At 35.4% G+C, this 23,458-nt stretch overlaps 1 protein-coding gene across 1 annotated transcript in view; it reads left to right on the forward strand.

Annotated features, from left to right (window-relative positions):
* The window catches only part of Efl1 (elongation factor like GTPase 1), a 149,266-nt gene that overhangs the window by 4,120 nt on the left and 121,688 nt on the right, over positions 1-23,458 (forward strand). The window contains exons 4-7 of the mRNA XM_046438443.2: positions 2,043-2,127; positions 18,599-18,732; positions 20,330-20,467; positions 22,054-22,268. Of these exons, the coding sequence (XP_046294399.1) occupies positions 2,043-2,127; positions 18,599-18,732; positions 20,330-20,467; positions 22,054-22,268 (572 nt within the window). The remainder of the gene's footprint in view (positions 1-2,042; positions 2,128-18,598; positions 18,733-20,329; positions 20,468-22,053; positions 22,269-23,458) is intronic.

Consider the following 23,458-nt stretch of genomic DNA (forward strand, 5'->3'; position numbering starts at 1 on the left):
ATGTTGAGAAAAATTGTTATTTTTTATATTGCTTTGTATTACTTTATATAGTACAAATTATAAGGAGTTTTTGTATTAAGTCAAATAATACACAATTGTGAGAGATTTCACAAAGAAGTTCTTCACTGGTCAATGAATTAGGTGGTTTGAAAGGCACAGAAACCATTAAGTGGTGGGAAATAATGTGGATAAGGCTTTTGTGTTATGCTTGATTTGAGTGGACCCCTTGCCTAAGACCAGTGGGAGAGAAAATGTACCAATGGAACATGTCAGATTGCAGAAGATCTTGAAGGTTAACCTAAGTATCATATAAGTGCCATAGGAAGGCATCTTAGGCCTGAGGATCATAATGAAAATAATGTTTTAGGAAATGAATTGAAAAAGATCTTTCTTTCTGGCTGTGAGTTTCTAGCTTGGAATAATTTACTTTGCAGTAGAAAAATAAAGAGATGTTCCTCTTTTTAATGAATCTAGGGTATATGGCTTGCAGGATTTAATCAAGTGACAGGGAATAGATGAGGAGGTGGAGAAGCAAAAGTGAAGTGAATTAATAGAGTAGACAAGGAGAAAGAAAGGTAGAATTGGGCACCTGAGACCATCTTATGAGGTGGAGTATAAGAATGAAGTGCTTGTGCTTTTCCCACCTGGGAACGTAGAACTATAGTCACTCTAAAGTAAGAAGGTGGAAGAAAATAATAAAGTTAGTGAAGCAGAAAATAAACATTTTATAGAAAGGATCATGTTAACCAAAATCACAGCTAATAAATATAAAAATGATGGACATACCATACATTTAGAGTGAACCCAAATACTAACTATGGAGTTTAGTGACATATCAATATTGATTAATCAGTTGCACAAGTATACCATACCATTTAATAACAAAAGATATAAATAACGGAGGAAACTATGTTGTGAGGATGGTTTGTGGGACCCTTTATGCTTTTGAGTCTTTCTATAAACTTAAAATTGTCCTAAAAATATCAAGTCTGCTAATTAAAATTATTAGCAGTGTAGACAATTCATGATTATCACAACTAGAAAATTTGTTTTTAATTTATCATTGTTGAGGCATATGGTACCTTTGGTCAGCAAATGTCCTTACTGTGGCTCACTGTACTTTGGAAGTATATGAAGTATAGTGTATAAAAGGATGTTTGAATGAATTACTTAAAAAATTCATACAGTTGACAAATATCAGCAAGATTCATCAAGAAGAATAGAAAAGAGGCAGAAATAAATTATATTAGGGAAAGAAAAATGCTACAGATTAAAAAAGTTAATGAGGGGCTGTGGCTATGGCTCAGTGGTAGAGTACTTGCCTTCCACTGTGTGGGGCACCGGGTTTGATCCTCAGCACCACATAAAGATAAACAAAGATATTGTGTCCATCTACAATTAAAAAAATATTTTATAAAAAGCTAATGAGATTGATGGCAAAAAGAATCTCATTATTAAGTATAATTGTAGTTCACCAATATACAATGTATATATACACACTCAGGCAAAGATAACAATAGGGTATAATAAACAGCTTTAAATAATCTTACATGTGATGAAATGTAAAAATGGTAACTTAATAAAACTAGACTTAAGAAATAGAAAACTAGAATAATCCTGTAGTATTTTAAGAAATCAAATGGCTGGCAAAAATCCTTATACAAAGAAAAAGCCCAGATGATTTAACTGTCCAGTTCTCTCAGATATTAAAGGAACAAGTAATTTCAGTTCTACTTGAACCATTCAAAAATACAAGGAAGAAAAATTCAACATCAGGGAATACTCTCCAAGTCATATGAATGGAATAACAGACCAAGTCTGTTAAAGATAGTTCCAGACAAGAAAAATCTCATGCCAATCTTATGATTGTGGATTAAAAAATTATTAATAAGCAAAACAGCATTATATAAAGAGTTACTTCTTATAGCCCAATAGATTTAGCTCAAGAATTCAAGATTGACTTAATATGTAATTTTATCATAATAATGGATTAAAGGGAAAAGATCATGAACAATAAGATGCATATGTTGCGTTTTTTCCAGCTAAGGTACATGGACAGCAGAGAAGATGAACAGATCCGAGGGATCACTATGAAATCCAGTGCTATTTCCCTACATTATGCAAAAGGTAAATTAACCAGTGTTTTAAAGAAAAATAGCAATGAATCTTTCTCATCCTCCTTTTCCTTTTTGAATTACTTGCATGCCTCAGTTTCTTTCCTTTATATTCTATATATTTAATGCTGGCCTCTCAAAATGATCTGTTATCAGAGTCAGGCTATCCAGGCTTGGATGCAGTTGGGGACCTCTGATTGTCTTGAGGGCAGAAGACTGACAATTTGCACTTGCCCCTCTTCTCCAGTGATAGTATGGATTTCTTCACCAGGAAAATCAGGAGTCCTATGCTTTGTTGACTCAGCCTTAGTGTTCCATTTCCTGGCTGGACTGGTTCTGCCCCATGGCCTGTTTATTCAATTTAGAATCTTAACTGTGGGTTGCCATGATCAGTACTAGCTTGTTATTTTCAAATGAGGATGTCATTTTAATAATAAACTTCTGGGAATTTACCTGGAAGAAATAGTCAAACAAGTGTGTGAGATACATGTTCACTAATACCTAAAGTTTTGTATTAATGAAGAGAAGTGCCAATAATCTGTCAGTAGGAAAATGATTAAATAAACTGGTATATTCATGCTGTGAAATATGCAGGTGTTATATGCTTGATCTGTGTGTAATTATATAGAAAAATGATGTTAACAGATAAGAAAAAACAAGTTGCAGAATATTTTTTGTAAGATATGAATGCATTTGGGTAATAAAAATATGCATGCAGATAAAGGTATCTGGAAGCATACATACCCAATCCTTCATATTAGTTATCTCCAGGAGCTGGATTATGGCAAAATTTGCACTTTTTCAAAATATTTATATTTGTACTGTTAGAAAACTTTACACAAAATATGTACTTTTGTAATTTGAAGAAAATAATAAAGTTATATTTAATTTCCTTAATGGAGTGGCCTCTGGTTCATCCTTCCTAGTATCATACCTCTGACATTGACACCAAGCCATATACTGTGAGGTGTGGCTATTCTCTTTTACATAGTCTTAAAAATATTTTTGTACCAAACCAAATTTGAAGCTGTTAGGCACATGAATTCCCATTGTTTACTATTAAAGGTAATGCTTAAAAAACAAACAAACAAACAAAAAAAACTACCTCTTTCATTTAAAGGGGTGGATATCTTTACTCAGAGAACCAGAGAATGGGGCAAAGATCTTCACATCCCAAGTTGCTAGGATTATAGGCCAGCAGTGTCATTGCACCCAACTAAGGTCTATTCCTTAATTTTTAATTGTAGATGGACACAATATCTTTATTTAATTATTTTTATGTGGTGTTAAGGATCTAAGTCAGCTAGGCAAGCGCTCTGCCACTGAGTTGCAACCGCAGTCCCAAGGTCTATTACTTCTTATTATTTTATAAACTTCAAGGGATTTGTAGCCTTTTATCTTCTGTATTCATATTATTATTCGGTTTTTACTTGAAAATTCCTCTAGTGTCAATTTTAATTGCTGTGTTCTGGACTTTGTCTCTAGTTACCCTTTTTCCCTTTATTCAGGTTTAACTTATATAATATAAAATTGACCCTTTCCAATTCAATTGTCTTTCTAGTGTAGTATTGTAGGAGAGTGGCCATTGGCTACTGGGAGTTGACTGGTCTAACTTTTTGCCAAGCTCTTTGACTTTGGACAGCTCGTTCTCATATTGTTTTAGATGTTTCCTAGATTGCACAGAACAGAGATTTATACTAGCTTGGAGTGGGATAGATTATTCAAAAAACGTGTGTAAAATGATAAAATATTAATCTTGTTGGAGTGACATCTTGCAGAAATTGGAGCCATATTTTAATTCTGATTCCAAGATGATCCTATAGACTACATTCAGTGAAAGTTTATGGATCCTCCCCCTAGAATTCTACTGTTGTCCTTTGGTTTGGTTGTCTGTTTATATCTCTTATTATTATACTGTGTAAGCATTTGCCTACTTGTCAAATTTTCATCTGTATACACTTCACCTTGTCCCAACTCCTCATTCCTACTGCTACTCCTTACTCCCTTTACTTTTTATGTTGAATACTGCTTTCTCTCTTGTGTTTTTCTGAGCACAGAATTTCAGGAGTAGGCCATGTGCCCAGCTTTTGCTTTTGTGCCAATTCGTTGCAAATGAATTGTTAACAGGACACTTGGGATTTACCCAATGGGTTGGTTGCCCTTGGTTTGGATAATCACCTCCTAGTCAACAGTGAATGTTGGAGTGGAGTCATAAAGTATCCAACATGTTTCTATGTGAACATGGCCTGACTCTTTACAAGGGACTTAGGTAGGCTGTCTCCATAGTTAACAATGCAGAGCCTTATTTTCCAGATCTACAAAGTGAGCAATATAAGTTGGGAATATTGACTGAAACATATGCTCTCAGAACACCTAAGAGATGAGATAGATTTTCATCTGTACTTTAGTATTGATTTTCCAGAATGGGGCATTTCCTACTATGAAGATGGGACAGACTGAAGGAGAATCTGGATGGGAAGGAACAGAGATCCTGAGGGTTGAGGAAACTCAGGTGACTTATAGACCATGCTTTCCTCTCCTTCCCACCCACTTCTGAATACTTTCTTAGTTGAGAATCAGTGTAGTGAATGGTAAGTGGTATTTTGTTTTTGTATTTTTTCAGTGCTGGGATCAAACCTGGAGCCTTGCAATATGGTAGGCAAGTTCTACACCACTGATCTAAAACCCCCGCCCACTTAATGTTAACATTTCATCCTTTCTGTGGTTCTGACTCTTAATTAAACCAGCTTCAACTTTTAAAGTATTAGTCTAGTTTTAACAGATAAACTTACAACAATCATGCATATTATAGAAATGTTCTTGAAAACAAGGTGATGTTCTACTGTTTTGCAGGGAATTGGTTCTTCCTTGATAAAATGGAGCATCTCATCTTTACAGTTGTGACCAAAATTTACTACAAATATTGGGATCATTTTGTTAGACTTTGTTACTCTTTGTATTACACCCACCTCTCCTTGTGCCCCTCCTGCAAGGACACCATTCGTTTAGCATGTCATTTCAAGAGTTAGGAAATAACTCTCTACAATATACATTCTATAAAAGAAGGAACATAGTGTCTTTAAATCCTTTAGTTTAGAATCCAGAAATAGAAGAGAAATAGATTCAAAGGGATTGAATGAATTGAAATTTGAATACTTTGAATAGTCTCAAGCTATATTGCTGCCATTTCTATTCTGTAGTCATTCTTATGTCTGTGGGCACATATTGTTATTGTAGAACTTTTGAATTGAAATGTTTATTTTAATTCATCTTTTGAATATTTAAATAAATTAAAAAGTTTGTATTATAGAAAATTCAGTGTGTTATAGAATATAAAATAAAATATTAGAATGAATAGAAATCACTTTCAGTTTTATCCCATTATTTTTTGTAATTTTTATATTTAATAGCAGTCAGAATTTTATGTGTGCACTGTTGCACACACTGTGACTATCTAACTTAATTTCCCTTCCAAAGAACCTTACTTATTCTACTACCAGTGCAATGTGTTTAAGTACTATTTGATTAGTTCTTTACATAATGTTGGTGTTAGTACGTCTGTGTAAGTGAGACAGTCTGTGTGGGATTGTTAAAGACTAGAGAGTGAGGGCTGGGGGTATGGCACAGTGGTGGAGTGCTTGCCTGGCCCTCGTGAGACCCTAGATTCAATCCCAGCACTGCCAAAAAAAAAAAAAAAAAAAAATTGAACATTTTTGGTAATTCTAAAAAATCTTGGCAACTTATTTAAAAATCGCAAAATATCTTGTTGAATACTCTTCAGTGTGCTTTATTTTATAAACTTACATTTATTAACCTCAGGTATATGAGATAGCTAACAACTTTGTTAACAGGACACTTGGGATTTACCCAAATGGCAGTCACATGTAGCCAGGATGTACTCTACATATGGAGATTGAAGATATACATCAGCTTTCTTGTACCAAGGATCAAATGCAAGTTCATCTTTTTGTGAACATTTGTATTTGGGTTAGTGGTGGTGGACAGGAGGAGGATTTATACCTGTGTGTTATCAGCTATGTAGATTTTACTCTTGGATGTTATTCTCCAGAGAGTAGGCCATGGGGAACTGACTTATGCCATCCTGGGTCACACAAGCCAGCATGTACCAGAAAATCTTCCTATTCAGATCTTTCTTTCCCTTCTCTCTGGCTGTGTGACATTACTCTGTTGTCCTGATTACTTTATTCCTTTAGGACTGAGGCTAAGAGGGAAGTATTCTATTGTCCCTTATTTGACTGATAAGTCAGATATTTTCTAAGGCAATGAGTACTTTATTTTGTGAAGCATTTAGTTGGTGCCAGGCCAAAGAAAGTAGATACATGACAGTTTAATTTTGAGGTGGGTGTCTCATATGCATGGCTTTGTTTAATCCTTACAATAAGCTTGTGAGATTGAATTATCCTGGTTTTATTTATTTGAAAAATGGAGTTCGGGGATGGGGTTGTAGCTCAGTTGTAGAACACTTGCCTAGCACGTGTGAGGTACTGGGTTCAATACTCAGCATCACATATAAACAAACAAATAAAAATAAAGGTCCATCAACAACTAAAAAATATTTTTTAAAATGGTGTTCAGAGAAGTTAAGAAAGTTTCCCAAGCAAGGACAGAGTAGTTTCTAACGCATGGTAGTAGTCCTAGGAACCACATAATTATATTTCCAGCCTATTCAATTGGATCAGAAGTCTTTTGGAAGTTAGTCAGTCAAGGCCATGACTAATTCCTCCTGAAGATCTCTCCTTTCCACCACAAATTTCTGGGATTACTTATGGACATCTTATTGTGGCCAGCATTACCCACATCCCTGTTGTCCTTGGTCACTGCCCAAACTGTAAGCCACGTGATCTGACCTCTCTTATACTCGCTCCCTATGTCTCTTTGTAATTTTGATATCCCCCCTCACTCTGCCTCCCTTCCTTACTAAGAATTATTATGAAAACATTCTAAGGTAAACAAACATCCCTGTATCTCAACATCTTTTTACTGATGTTCCCCCCTCCTCCTGCCTGGTTGTCTTCTGATAACACTGCTTTCCTTGTACTTCTTTCAAGTGAATGCTGCTCATTCTTTCATGTTCCTTGTATCTCTTGGTTAGAAGATGGGATTGCTGTTGTTCTTGTCCTGATACTGGTTCCAAAGCTTAATTCTTCTATCCTTACCCCTTATTTTCAGAGTCAGTTATTTACCTTCGTTAGCACTGTCAAGTTCTGGTTAGGACCTCTGTTCAGGCTGACTTTGGCACCTTGCTCAAAATTTTCCTTTTCATGTGAATCCTTCAAAGTGGCTTTTGGCATTCCTGATAATGACTTCTTCACCAGCTTGCCCTCTCTACAACTGTACTAATTCTCCACTTCCCCACTCACTCTCATAGCTACTTTGTGGATTTTAGCATCACCTTTAGTAACCATCTATGACATTTCAAATTTAAATACTTCCATCTGGGCATAGTGATGCACTCTTGTAGTCCTATCTATTTGGGAGGCTGAAGTGGGAGAATTGTTTGCTTTCTCCTTTATCTTTGATTCTTCCAGTGTTTACCTGGGTAGTGAGGTCCCCATTATTTGACTTGATGAGGCTCCAGGTTTTTGAGCCCCATTCCTCTGTTCACTTTGCCTCATATAGTTCAAACCTGTCATTTCACTGACAGTCTTGCCAACATCCTCAATCACTTTGCTTCCTTGACTTTCTGTCATCCTCCTTCCAAAAAACTCTTTAACTTTGATAAGGCTAATTTTCTATATTTTTTTCTGCTTATCCTTGGGACTGCAGGCTAACTTCCCTTATCTCCTGTTATGTTTGCTTATTCCCAAATAATATTTTAAACTTCTTATCTCTTAGCATTCCTCTCATCACCTCCCCACCTCCCTTTTTTCACAGAAAAGAAGATTTCTCAACTACTTGCCACTGTACCTCAAAATGTAATAGTATCGGCATCTTTGCTTGCCTCCTGTAGTTGAAAAAGAGCTATGTTCTGGATTTATCTCCCATATATGATCTTTTCTCCTGTATCTTCCATCATTCTTTATATATGGGCTTCTAAACATCAGCTTTTAAGCATGCTCAAGCCTCCTTTTTCTTGGAAAATTTTTCAGCTCCAAGTCTCCTTCCTTCCTTGTCAACGTTGTTCTATCTCTCACTTAGTTCTGATGATAGAAGCTACATCTTAATAGTACTGACACACATTGGCAATGTGAAATTGTGTGAAAGATAGCTGTACCTTACTCTGTGACACTCTCCAGGATGATGTGGAGTGGTTTTAAGAAGTGAACATTAATCTTTTTTCACTTCAGGGTTTCTCATTTGTATTTTTTATTTCCTTTCAAGTAAAAAGTGGCAATAAACCAAGACACTGTGGACATGCAATTACTAGATTCATAACCTATGCAGTAGCTTTGAAAGGTGTACAAGTTCTCAGTAATGTGAACCCAGTAATGAGTGACCAGTGTAGATTGGCATTATATAGGAAAACAAAACAAAATAATCAAACTGAAAAAACAAAGTGAGTAAGGCTAACCAAAATCAGAAGTGTTCCATACTTGGTACAGTTTTTTTCAGGTTGAAGGAAGGGATAGTTTATGGGAGAACCTAATTCAGGTTGAAGGAAGGGATAGTTTATGGGAGAACCTAATTCTTGTGCCATTTGTGGTTATTTCTAGATCCTTTTTTCTTCCCTTCTCTCCAGAGTTAACCACAACCTCTGTTTTTTGTTTGTTTGTCTTTTTTTGTGGGAGTAGTAATGGGAATTGAACCCAGGGGTCCTCTACCATGGAGCTACATTCCCTACCCTTTTCATTTTTTATTTTGAGATAGTTTCACTATGTTGCCCATGCTGGCCTTAAACTTGTGCCTTCCCTCCTCGGCCTCACTGGGATTACAGATGTGCACAACTGTGCCTATTTACATTTTTTGTGGCACCCTTTTTAAGAAAGGGAGCTTCATTATCCTGTCACAATCACTATGATGATAAGATGCATCATATTGTGCTTTACAAATCTGTTAAATAATAAACTATTAGTCTACTTTCTGTTATTGTAAAAAAAATCTGAGATAATTAAAGAGGAAGGGTTTATTTTGGCTCATTTGTGGAGGTTTTAGTCCATGGTCAGCTGGCCTCATTACTTTTGAGTCTGTGGAGAGGCAGCACATCATGGCAGGTGCACATAGTAGAGAAAGCTGCTCATCTCATGGCAGCTGGGACCTGAAAGAGTCCAGAGTCCCATGATCCCCATAAGGCACACCACAAGTGACCTAAGACCTCCTACTAGGCTCTGCCTCTTAAAGGTTATATACCACCTTCCATCAGCACCAAACTGAGGACCAAGCCTTAACATATGCACCTGTGGAGGATGTAACAGAACCAAATTATAGCATAAACTATATTAGTTGATTTATAACTTATAATTTTATTTATTGATATAAAATATAAAAAGGACAGTAGTAATATTTCCTATGGAGGGAGACTTTGATTACTCCATAGTTAGGGTCATGCACATAATTGTTTATTTCAAGAAATTCAGTTAGGAACATATCCTCAGACAATTCAGGTTCTATTCCTATTTGTTAGATATTAGTATTGTTCTAATACATAAAAATGACATTTGTTTAAAGTTCATATTTTCATCCCTAACTTTTCTACTCTTCTTTTATTCAAAGCAAATTTTTTTTTAAATTTTTCATTTTTTTCACAGTTTTGTTAGTGGTCATTTCCATGTTTTGGAAATACAGCACTGACCCTCTTTTATAAAGTTTTACTGTTCATAGAGGAACTATCTTAGTAGATGCTAAGTTGTGCCCCTTCTCTCAGACAGTTATCTATAGCATTTTAAAACTATAGGCAAAGCTGGGTGTGGTGGTGCATAGTTCTAATTTCAACAGCTCTGGAGGCTGAGGCAGGAGGATCTCAAGTTCAAAGGCAGCCTCAGCAATTTATTGAGGCCCTAAGCAGCTTAGCAACACCCTGTCTCAAAATAAAAAATATGAAGAGCTGGGGATGTGGCTCAGTGGTTAAGCGCCCCTGAGTTCAGTCTTCAGTACCAAAAGCAAAATAAAACACCACCATAGGCAAAGTAGAGATTATTTTACCATAACTTCCTTCTCATACCAGAAATTGTTTAAAAGATGTCTCCTATAATTAACTTCAGGTTTTTCAACTTATTTTTGAATTGCACCTAGAATATTAAAAAAAATTGAATTGTTGTTGTTTTATTAGATGAGTCCCCTGAAATGAAGAGGTTTATTTTGGAACACCTGAGAAATAAGGCAGCAGAAGTTTCTGTTCTTTTGAGATTCGCTATAGCAGGGATTAGCTCAATCCACAACTCCAGGATTTATGTTATGACTTGGAAAGATCATTTAGCATACTTAAAAGAATTTTAATTGGTAGTTTCCATTAGCAGTAAAAATAATATCTAATATGATAAACCCCATAACTAATTTATATATTTTTATTGGTTATTCATGCTAAGAAGTGGATGGCATTCAAGAAAAATTTTTAAGAGGTAAAATGCAGCTCAATTCACAATAGCTAGACCACGGAACCAAGGTAGGTGTCCCTCAGCAGATGAATGGATAAAGAAAATGTGGCATATGTGCTCAATGGAATATTACTCAGCTTTAAAGAAGCTTTGCTTATGGACATTCCCACCCCTCACCCATAATGGATGTGGGATTTTTCCCACTGCCTTTGAAATTTTAATTTGAATTTATTTGGAAAAGGTTAAGATGCAAAGGTGTTGAAAGAGGAATTGGGAGGCCTGGCTTTGAGCTGAGGTCTGACTTTGTCAGCTGTGTGACTAAGCACAGAACCCCTTCCTTCTCACCATTATATACATTTGGCCCATTCTAGATATAACAGAGATGGATAGGGCTTCTTTGAACGTTTAATATGTACATGTGTTGTGAGCTCCAAGGCTACCTGTTTCTCAAATTTATTTATTTTACACTCTCATTTTTTAGGGTGTAGATTTTCAGATGGAAACATTAAGTGTGTCGCTAGTTTTCTGTTCCTTTCTAGATCTGAACTTGCCATCCCTGAATGAATTTCAAAGGGTCTGAAATTGGATGTATAATTAGGGAGGCATATATGGATAACTTATTTTTCTGAGTATTCTCCAAAGGGTTTATAATCCCAATAAGAGATATAAGTACAGAAAGCCTGAGGTTTCTGTATGAGTATATTTTTATAATCTGTAAAGAACCTGACAGGATATCTTGGCTCTGAAACTTCTAAATGAGGTCCAGGTACATCATGGACAAAGGTTGGGGAAGGACTTGCAGTCTCCAACCCTAAAGTCCAGAATTGAGCCAAATGAACAAGCAAGTGTAGTTTCTCCAGGTACAGAGCATAAAGGAATCTTAAAACCTAAGAAGTGACTAACACCATTAGACCTTGGATAAACCTCTCACTTTTTAGGAGCTTTTGAATGTTTATGTTTATCTATGAAATGAAGGTGTTGGCTAAAATTCCAACAATCTAACAGCTTTATGTGATAGGAGCCTGGACCATGCTAGACTTGATCATTGTTTTCTGGCTTATTTAGTTGAGACAATGTGGCTTATCCAAGAGGGTAACTGGAAAAACTGGTGCTTGAGAACTGACAGTGAAAGGCTGTATTAAGGCACAGCTTACTATTGCTCCAGGCTCTTTGATTTTCTTGGGAGATGTTCAGGGTCTTCTCTGGTTGGAGCCTTTTCTGGTGGGTGACATCCTGAGTTTTTTATAAAGCAGTTTCCTGGAAAGATCATGAGGCAGAGGGGATCAGTGTTACTGAGGGAGCCAGTTATCAATTAATGGCAATCTTTCTCACTGAGTCCCAGAACACTTTGGAATTCTTCACCTAGTGTTTCAGAAATTCAAACTACCAGTGGAATCTTGGTGTGTGGAGTGAAATTTACTGTCATCCTGCATGTAATGTTTAAAGGCCTGGTCTTTGAAATTAGGTGGGTTTGAACTTCTGGGTCATGTTAAATGTTTTGTCTTAGGCAGTTAAGCTCAGAATTGGGCTCTAACTGAATATCCTTGAGAAAGCTTCTAAACTTTTCTGTGCCCAGTAATCAGGTTGGTAAAATGGGGTTAATGGTGGTAACTACTATGGAGGGTTGTTCTAAAGCAAATGTCACATACTTAGAACAATGCCAGGCACAAATAAGAAATCCACAAATGTTGCCTCTGGCTGTGGTTACTTATCATCTATAGAATGAGTCAAGTCATTAAAATTACATTGGAGAAAAATCCTTTAAATGGTTTATAAATTGTAATATTCAGCCTTGTAATAATTCTTGAGCACATTGAAGTTAATAAACACTGAGTGAAGGAGAGGAGAGGTACACATATATGTGGGGTTTTTTCATTTTTATATTTTTAATTGATTTTTTAAAGAAATGACAGCAAAATAAATTACAATTCTTATTACACATATACAGCATAATTTTTCATATCTCTGGTTGTATGTTTTAACATTTAAGTAATTATTTTGCTTTTGAAAAAGAATATCAAATTTAACAGTAGTGGGATGAAATGTAGGATTTTGAAACATTACTTTTTTTGCATGGTTTATTAAATTATGGTTTTTTAAAATTTTTTATTTGTTTTAATTAGTTATACATGACAATGCATTTATGCACTTTGATATATCATACATAGATGGGATATAATTTCTCATTTTTCTGAGTGTACATGTTGCTGAATCATGTTGGTCATGTAGTCACATATATACATAAAGTAATAATGTCTGTTTCATTCTGCTGCCTTTTCTATCCCTACATATCCTCCCCTTCCCTCCCATCACTTCCCTTTACCTCATCTAAGGTAATGCTATTCTTCCCTACCCCCCCCCCCCCACCCTTATTGTGAATTAACATCCGCAAATTAGAGAAAACATTTGGCCTTTGGTTTTGTGGAATTGGCTTATTTCACTTAGCATGATATTCTCCAACTCTAACAATTTACTGGCAAATGCCATAATTTCACTCTTCTTTAAAGCTGAGTAATATTCCATTGAGCACATATGCCACATTTTCTTTATCCATTCATCTGCTGAGGGACACCTACCTTGGTTCCGTAATCTAGCTATTGTGAATTGAGCTGCTATAAACATTGATGTAGCTGCATTATGTGGTATGCTGATTTCAAGTCCTTTGGGTATAAACCAAGGAGTGAGATAGTTGGGTCAAATGGTGATTCCATTCCCAGTTTTCTGAGGTATCTCCATACTGCTTTCCATAGTGGTTGCACCAATTTGCAGTCCCACCAGTAATGTATGAGAGTACCTTTTTCACCATATCCTCACCAACATTTACTGTTGCCTGTATTCTTTTTTTTTTTTCCTGCAACTTAAAAAATATTTTTATTTATTTATTCTTTTTTAAAATTTATTTTTTAAAAAATAAATGACAGTCGAATGCATTACAATTCTTATTACACATATACAGCACAATTTTTCATATCTCTGGTTGTATATAAAGTATGTTGACACCAATTCGTGTCTTTGATACATGTACTTTGGATAATGATGTCATCACATTCTTGTTGCCTGTATTCTTGATGATTACCTTTCTGACAGGAGTGAGCTGAAATCTTAGAGTAGTTTTGATTTGCATTTCTTTAATTGCTAGAGATGTTGAACACTTTTTCATAGATTTGTTGGTCAGTTGTTTTTCTTCTGTGAAGTGTCTGTTCATTTCCTTAGCCTGTTTATTTATTGAGTTATTTGGTTTTTTTTTTTTATTTCTTTATCCTAGCGATCTGTGAAGTGTCTGTTCATTTCCTTAGCCCATTTATTTATTGGGTTATTTGTTATTTTGGTGTTAATTTTTTTGATTTCTTTATCCTAGTAATTAATGCTTTATTGGAGGTGCATATGGTAAACATTTTCTCCCAATCTGTAGGGTCTCTCCTCACTTTATTATTTGTTTCCTTTGCTGAGAAGAAGCTTTTTAATTTGAATCCATCCTATTTATTAATTCTTGATTTTACTTCTTGCACTTTAGGAGTCTTGTTAAGGAAGTCAGATCCTAGGCTGATGTGGTGAAGATTTGGGCCTATTTTTTCTTCTGTTAGGCACAGGGTCTCTGTTCTAGTGCTTAAGTCTTTGATCCTCTTTGAGTTGATTTTTATACAGGGTGAGAGATAAAGGTGTAATTTCATTTGCTACATATGGATTTCCAGTTCTGCCAGCACCATTTGTTGAATATGCTATCTTTTTTTCTACTGAATGTTTTTGGCGCCCTTGTCTAGTATGAGATAACCGTATTTATGTGGGTGTATCTCTGTGTCCTCTATTCTGTACCAGTGGTCTACAAGTCTATTTTGGTGCCAATTCCATGCAGTTTTTGTTACTATTGCTCTATAGTACAGTTTAAGGTCTGGTATTGTGATGCCTCCTGCTTCACTTTTCTTCTAAGGATTACTTTAGCTATTCTGGATCTCTTATTTATCCAGATAAATTTCATGATTGCTTTTTCTACTTCTATGAAGAATATCATTGGGATTTAAATAGGAATTACATTAAATCTGTATTATGCTTTTGGTAGTTTGGCCATTTTTGACAATATTAATTCTGCCTATCCAGGAACATGGGAGATCTTTCCAACTTCTGAGGTTTTCTTCAATTTCTTTCTTTAGTGTTCTGTAGTTTTCATTGTAGAAGTCTTTCACCTCTTTTGTTAGATTGATTCCCAGGGTTTTTTTTTTTTTTTTTTTTTTTTGAGGCTATTGTGAATGGAGTAGTTTTCCTAATTTCTCTTTCAGTGGATTCATTGCTGATGATAGGAATGCGTTTGATTTATGGGTGTTGATTTTACATCCTGCTACTTTGTTGAATTCATTTATTAGTTCTAGGAGTTTTCTGGTGGAATTTTTTGGATCTTCTAGATACAGAATCATATCATTAGCAAATAGTGATAGTTTGAGTTCTACTTTACCTATCTCTATCCCTTTAATTTCTTTCTTTTGTCTAATTACTCTGGCTAGAGTTCAAGGATGATGTTGAATATAAGTGTGAAAGAGAACATCCTTGTCTTATTCCAGTTTTTAGAGGGAATACTTTCAGTTTTTCTCCATTTAGAATGATGCTGGCCTTGGGTTTAGCATATATAGCTTTTTCAATGTTGAGGTATGTTCCTACTATCCCTAAGTTTTCTAGTGTTTTGAACATGAAGGTATGCTGTATTTTGTCAAATGCTTTTTCTACATCTGTTGAGATGATCATATGATTCTTGTTTTTAAATCTATTAATATGATGAATTATGTTTATTGATTTCTGTACGTTTAACCAATCCTGTATCCCTGGGATGAACCCCACTTGATCATAGTGCACTATCTTTTTAATATGTTTTGTATGCGATTTGCCAGAATTTTATTGAGAATTTTTGCATCTATGATCATCAGGGATATTGGTCTGAAGTTTTCTTTCCTTTATGTGTCTTTGTCTGATTTCAGTATCAGGGTGATATTAGCCTCATAGAATGAGTTTGGAAGGGTTCCTTCCTTTTCTGTTTCATGGAATACTTTGAGGAATATTAGTGTAAATTCTTCTTGTAGAACTCGGCTGAGAATTCATCTGGTCCTGGACTTTTCTTGGTTGGCATTAGGCTTTTGGTGGCATTTTCTACTTAATAACTTGAAATTGATCTGTTTAAATCATGTGTGATTTCCTCATTCAGTTTGGGTAAGTCATGTGTCTCTAGAAATTTGTCGATATGTTCGATATTTTCTATTTTATTAGAGTATAAATTTTCAAAATATTTTCTAATTATCTTCTGTATTTCAGACGTATCTGTTGTGATATTTCCTTCTTCATCTTGTATTTTAGCAATTTGAGGTTTTTGTTTTTTTTTTCTTTTTGATAGCATGGCAGGGGTTTATCTATTTTATTTATTTTTTCAAAGAACCAACTTTTTGTTTTGTCAATTTTTTCAATTGTTTCTTTTGTTTCAATTTCATTGATTTCAGCTCTGATTTTAATTATTTCCTGTCTTCTACTGCTTTTGGTGTTGATTTATTCTTTTTCTAGGGCTTTGAGATGTAGTGTTAGGTCATTTATTTGTTGACTTTTTATTCTTTTAATGAATGCATTCAATGTAGTAAACTTTCCTTTTAGTACTGCCTTCAGAGTGTCCCAGGGATTCTGATATGTTGTATCAGTGTTCTCATTTACCTCTAAGAATTTTTTTATTTCATCCTTGATTTCTTCTACTATACATTCATCATTCAATCGTGTATTACTTAGTCTCCATTTGTTACAGTAGCTTCTATTTTTTATTTTATCATTGATTTCTAATTTCATTCTGTTGTGGTCTGATAGAATGCAAGATATTATCTCTGGGTTTTTTTTCTGTGTGTATTTACTTATGCTTTGTGGCATAAGATATGGTCTATTTAGAAAAGGAGCCATGTGCCACTGAGAAGAAAGTATATTTGCTCGTTGATGGATGAAATATTGTATATATGTCTGTTAAGTCTAAATTACTGATTGTATTATTTAGTTCTATAGTTTCCTTATTTAGTTTTTGTTTGGAAGATCTGTCCAGTAGTGAGAGAGGTGTGTTAAAGTCATCCAGTATTATTATATTGTGTTCTGTTTGACTCTTGAAATTGAAAAGGGTTTGTTTGATATACATAGATGCTCCGTTGTTTGGGGGCATACATATTTATAATTGTTATGTTCTGCTTATATATACTTCCCTTAAGAAGTATGGAATGTCCTTCTTTGTCTCTTCTGATTAACTTTGGTTTGAAGTCTACTTTATCTGAGAATGGAAACCCCTGCTTGTTTACATAATCCATATAAGTGATAAGTTTTTTCCCATCCTTTCGCCTTCAGCCTTTGGATGTCTGTGCCCAGGAGGTGAGTCTCTTGAAGATAGCATGTTGTTGGTTCTTGCTTTTTAATCCAATCTGCCAGTCTGTGAGTTTTGATTGGTGAGTTGAGGCTGTTAACATTCAAGGTTATTATTGAGATATGATTTGTATTCCCTGTCATTTTATTTCTGGGTTTTTTTTTTCCTCACAAAATTTATTTATTTATTTATTTATTTATTTTTATTGGTTGTTCAAAACATTACAGAGCTCTTGACATATCATAATTCATACATTAGATTCAAGTGGGTTATGAACTCCCATTTTTACCCCAAATACAGATTGCAGAATCACATCAGTTACACATCCACATTTTTACATAATGACATATTAGTGACTGTTGTATTCTGCTACCTTTCCTATCCTCAACTATCCCCCCTCCCCTCCCCTCCCATCTTCTCTCTCTACCCCATCTACTGTAATTCATTTCTCTCCTTGTTTATTTTCCCATTCCCCTCATAACCTCTTATATGTAATTTTGTATAACAATGAGGGTCTCCTTCCATTTCCATGCAATTTCCCTTTTCTCTCCCTTTCCCTCCCACCTCATGTCTCTGTTTAAGGTTAATCTTATCCTCCTGCTCTTCCTCCCTGCTGTGTTCTTAGTTGCTCTCATTATATCAAAGAAGACATTTGGCATTTGTTTTTTAGGGATTGGCTAGCTTCACTTAGCATAATCTGCTCTAGTGCCATCCATTTCCCTGTTTGATTTGTCTTAATTTCTCATTTGGTTGAATGTTCCTTAGATCCTCCCTTTGCTGGTTTTATTTATTTTTTTTCCACTTCATCCTCATGGAATATTTTGCTGAGAATTCTCTGTAGTTTAGACTTTCTAGTTGTGAATTCTTTTAATTAAATTATGTTTTAATGTCAAATCTCTATAAGCTAGGGTGACCAGTCATTCTAGTTTGCTTTGAATTGGGGGCTTTGATGGGAAGTGTGAATTCCCGTGCTGAAACCAGACAAATCAAGATGTGTTGTCATCCTACATTGGTTTGTTGTGAATATTAAAGGAGATAATATATGAGAAAGCACATAGCATTACTTCTTGGCACATAGTAACTGCTCCTTAAATTTTAGTAGAATTTTTGTAAAATATTTAGATTTAAATTTTAATTGAGCAGATTCACACTGATATTTGAGAAGTTATAAAGGCGAATTTGGCCAACTGCTTTATGTCTTCATAAGTTGACATCTTGGGTCTCTGAACAGCTTTTACTCTTAGGCCTTAGGCATTGGCTTTTTTTCTATCTGAGTTTCCTAGTCTGTAAAATGAGAATAGTAATATTTATCTCATAGGGTTATCTTAAGGATTCAGCAAGGTGTGATTAGCAAATTAAAAGTGGCAGTATACCAGGCTCATACCATATTCTTAGTACATGCTAACTATTAGAATAATAAAGTTAAACATTTCATATAGATAACATTTGGAATTAGTAGTATAATAGTGGGAAAAGTTAGGATGATAGTTGTTGATTGAGCTTTTCGCTTCTTTAGCTTTTTTTCAGTCTTTTCTTAAAAGCTTCCTTATTCTAGAATGCCCTGGGAAGAGCAGTGTATATATACACCTTCACAGCTGAAAATGTGTTGTTTTCAAATTTTATTTCAGATAGTGAGGAATACCTGATTAATCTCATAGACTCTCCAGGACACGTGGATTTCTCCTCAGAAGTATCAACGGCTGTTCGTATTTGTGATGGATGCATCATAGTGGTAGATGCTGTGGAAGGGGTCTGTCCACAGGTAATGGTGTGATACAAAAGTATTTAACGGGTTGAAGAAGGTGAGGAAGAGGAGAAACTGTTGATTACTATGTATCACATTAGGCATTTCACTAACAATGAGAAAGCTGGCTTTATGTTTCACTTTGGTAATGTTCCAGTTTCTGATGGAGTTAAATCATCAGAGCTGAAAGGAACTTAGAAATGGTGGCAATACTTTGGATGGAAGTGTCTGTGATATCCTCTTAGGGTAGTACTTAGAAAAATGATAGAAATGTTGGATTTGGGAATAATCTAGATGTTTTACTCCAATGAAAGAGGTTTTCTGAATCATGAGAGGTTGTTGCTAGCACAATACTAAACAAGTTTTCCCTAAGTAGGAGAGAAATTCTATTGTTTTCTCAGCCTACTTTTCGGCCTATATCCACATCCACACACTGTACCCATACACATTCCTTTCCTGTTTCCCACTCTTATTCTTCCATGTCCTTAATCTAGTGTTTCTATTTATCTGTTCCCACCAAAGTTACCCCTAAGGCCAGAGTGAACATGCAGCTCTGGTGAGGATAGGGCTCAGAGTGGCTCTCTAAGTTAATTTCTTTCAGTAATTTTTGAAGGCTTATATTTGCTCTCTAAGAAAATAAAAAGATGTCACCTTCATATTCTACTCCTTAATATGCACATTTACTTTCATGTTTCTAAAAAAGAATAATAAAAGATTTAATTTCCTCAAATGTAGGAATTTTTTTAATTTAATATTTATTTTTTAGTTGTAATTGGACACAATTCCTTTATTTCACTTATTTATTTTTATATGGTGCTGAGGATCAAACCCAGGGTTCTGCACATGCCAGGCGAGCACTCTACCGCTGAGCCACAACCCCAGTCCAAATGTAGGAAATTTTAAAAATTATTTATTTTTAAGTGGTGCTGAGGATTGAACCCAGTGCCTCACATGTGCTAGGTATGTGCTATACCACTGAGCTGTAACCCCAGCCCCTAAATGTAGGAAATTTGATATTAGAAGAAGATGTATTATGATTATCTTTTGGCCTCTCCTCTGATTTCCCCTATAGGTACAGGTATCCCAACTCAAGAGGGCTGTCTGTGTAGTGTCTTAGGTATCCTCACAGGATACCTAAGCCATTGATGAGGTCAACTTGAGTGTATTTGCTGAAATGGACATAGCTGGCTTTAGAACAGCAGAATGGTGATTTGCCTCTAAGAGGTGAGATCATGATGAAGGAGGTGAACATGTAGCTCTTGGCCAAATGTTTTATTTTTTTACCTACATGCTAGTATCATTGGTGTTTGATAATTATTCATTTAACCATGAAAAAGAGAGAGTATTTGTGAAAACACATATTTCTACTAAACCTTTTTGCTGTCTTTATCCAATTTTATTTTTTTTCCCTTAAATAAACTATAAGGCCCTCTTATCTGCAGTTATTTGTTGCTATGCTAAATATATATTTTATGAAAACCTGAATATCTTTGTCTGACTGGCATAGTCTGAGTTGTGGTAAAGGACTGTGGGAATGTGTTGGTTATTAACATTTTTCTGGTGTGCTTAAATTATTGCAAATCCTAGGTTTTACATTTTTCTGTGCTTTTATCAGACACAGGCAGTTTTGCGGCAAGCCTGGCTCGAAAACATCCGTCCAGTATTGGTGATTAATAAGATAGATCGGCTGATAGTGGAGCTAAAATTTACCCCACAGGAGGCCTATTCTCACCTCAAGAATATTTTAGAACAGGTATTGTGTTCTTCAGTATTTTAAAATTGGGGCTTGAAGAGTTATTAGGAAGAGTATGAGGAGTGGCTATAGAAAATTCACTTGTTTGAAGTTCTCTGCCTAAGGTTCTGTTAGAGTTATTACACCATGACAGAGGCAGCAGAACTAGTCTCAGGAGTCCCTTTCATCTCCTGGAAGCACCTTCAGTATAAGGCTTGAACAATGAACTTTCTTGGTTAAAATTTGTAGTTTGATTCTTAAGTGAAACAGTATTAGGAGGCTCTATCATATTGTATTACCTGTCTTTAAATAAAATTTTATCCAAGCATTTATTCATTTGTTTATTCAGCAGACAGTACATAAATGTGTCAATCAAATTAATTGCTAAATGTCCATTGTGTGTTAAGGATTGTGAATAGAAAGATGGAAGTCAGAGCCCCTGTGTTCACAGAGCTAACAGTATAGTAGGGGAGATAAATAGTTAAAGAGCTATTTGGAGAACTACGAGATACATGATTTGAGAACGTAGATGAGGGCCACTTAACCTAGTCTGAGGGAGGAGGTAGAAGAAGTCTCACAATGGAAGCCTTGAGATAGAAGAAAGGTGAGTGTTTGATAGAATATTAGAGAAGGACATTTCAAAAGAGAAGGAATAAGATGTACAAAGTTATAAAGGCAAGTAAAAGCATGGTATGGGGTTACCTTTGAGAAGATAATTGTAGTTGAAAAATTAGATCATGTTAAGCCATTATTGAACGTGGTTTCTACATTTTCTCTATCTCCCAAGAGACGGGAGAAAGGAATATAAGACTTGAGTTTTGGGGAGCCTTGTATGACATGAATAGAAGTTTTAAATTCTTCAAGACAATGAAAAGCCATTGATGAGGTCAACTTGAGTGTATTTGTTTGCTGAAGGGTGGAAATTACAAAGGTATAACAGTGCAAAACAATGATTGATAGATCTAGTTTCCCCCATTAAGATAGGTGGAAGTGTAGAAATGCTCCTGTTCTTCAGAAATACTCTCTGTAGAAATATTCCTTCTTCAGTGAGTGGCAGAAGGGCCAGCAGTATTTTCAGATGAAAGCAGTCTTATAGGTTGGAATGTGGGGGACTTGTACAAATTGTTAAGTAATAGGATTGATTTTTCTCTCTGAATTAGCTAATAGGATTACTTATTTGGAAGTGGAAATAGTTGGGTATTAGAGGTTGGGAGGAGGGCCTGAGGAGTAGTAGAAATTTCAAGCAGCTGATGTGAGAAATGGATGAGAAAAGTGACTGAGGCTACCTAACTAGGATTATGGGGTTTGGAAACTGTCAATTCCTAGTACTACCAGGCCCCAGCACTTAAATAAAGGTATGACACATTAGCCTTTACATTAAAATAATAATGGTAATCCAAAAAGACCTTTCAAAAGCCTTATAATTTAGTTTTGCTGGATTTTGATAAAATGGGTTAATACATATAAGTCATTCCTTGATCGTAAATGTCATTTCCAGTGAGTCCCAACTGTGATGATTATTTTAGCCCTAACAGAGGTTAGACAATTCCTACCAAGATCATGCTAAGCATCTGAATGACACTCTGCCATTTCACCATCTCTCCTAGATTAATGCACTCACAGGAACTCTTTTTACTTCTAAAGTCCTAGAAGAAAGAGCAGAGAGAGACACTGAATCCCAAGTGAATCCAAATTCTGAACAAGGAGAGCAAGTGTATGACTGGAGTACTGGCTTGGAAGACACGGATGATTCTCACCTTTACTTCTCTCCAGAACAGGGAAATGTGGTGTTTACCAGTGCAATAGATGGGTGGGGCTTTGGGTAAGTCTTTTTAAGTCCAATTACAGTTCGTTGTGGTTTTACATACAGTTGATCTTTTAGTTTAAATTTTTATTTTAAGATAATTGTAGCTTCATAGAGTCGTAAGAAGTAATACGGAGAGTTCTCTCTTTTTTTTTTGTACCAGGGATTGAACTCAGGGGCACTTAACGATTGAGCCATATCTCCAGCCCTTTTTTGTATTTTATTTGGAGACAAGTTCTCACTGAGTTGCTTAAGGCCTCGCTAAGTTGCTGAAGCTGGCTTTGAACTTGTGATCCTCCTGCCTCAGCCTCTTCGCTGCTGGGATTACAGACATGTGCCACTGCACCCTGCTGGAGAATTTTCTTATACCCTTTATTTAGTACATACCTCATGGTAACATCTTGCAAAACTATATGGCACAGCCACAACCAGGACACTGAATGGACACAGTCAAAATAAAGAAGATTTTCATCATTACAAGTGTTCTGTGTATTACCCTTGTATAGCCACACCTGTTTCCTGCCTATCCCTAAGCCTCCTTATGGGTATTCACCTGTTCTCTGTTTTTATAATTTGTCATCTCAAAAAATAAGTTACAGAAATGAAATCAAAACAATATATTATAGAAATGGGGGCTGGCATTGTGGCTCAGTGGTAAAGCGCTTGCCTAGCACATGTGAGGCACTGGGTTTGATCCTCAGCACCACATCAAAATAAGTAAAAATAAAGGTATTGTATCCATCTACAACTAAAACATATTTTAAAAAAATCTACTATAGAAATGGAACCAAACTATATAATCTTTTCTGGATTGACTTTTTTCCTATATAATTCTCTTTGAAATTTATCCAAGTTGTTGCATGTTTCACTTATCCAAAATGCTTGGATCCAGAAGTATTTCAGATTAAGGATTTTTTGTTGTTATTGTTTGGTTTTGGAATGTTTGCATATACATAATGAGATATCTTGGGGATAAGACCCAAATCCAAAAAAAACCTGACCTTTTACAGTCTGAAGGCAAATGTATATAATACTTTTAGTGTTTCTGTTTTCACTGTGACCTATCACATGAGATCAAGTGTGGAGTTTTCCATTCATCGTATCAGCACTTTGAAATTTTGAATTTTGGTGCATTTCATATGGAAGCTATATAGGTGGTTCTTTTTTATTGTTAGTAGTGTTTCATGGTATGGATTTACTATAGTTTT

The sequence above is a fragment of the Marmota monax genome, unplaced genomic scaffold (genome assembly GCF_021218885.2).
Source record: "Marmota monax isolate L192 unplaced genomic scaffold, Marmota_monax_Labrador192_F-V1.1 WCK01_AAM20220418_F8-fsc00005, whole genome shotgun sequence".
NCBI lineage: Eukaryota > Metazoa > Chordata > Mammalia > Rodentia > Sciuridae > Marmota > Marmota monax.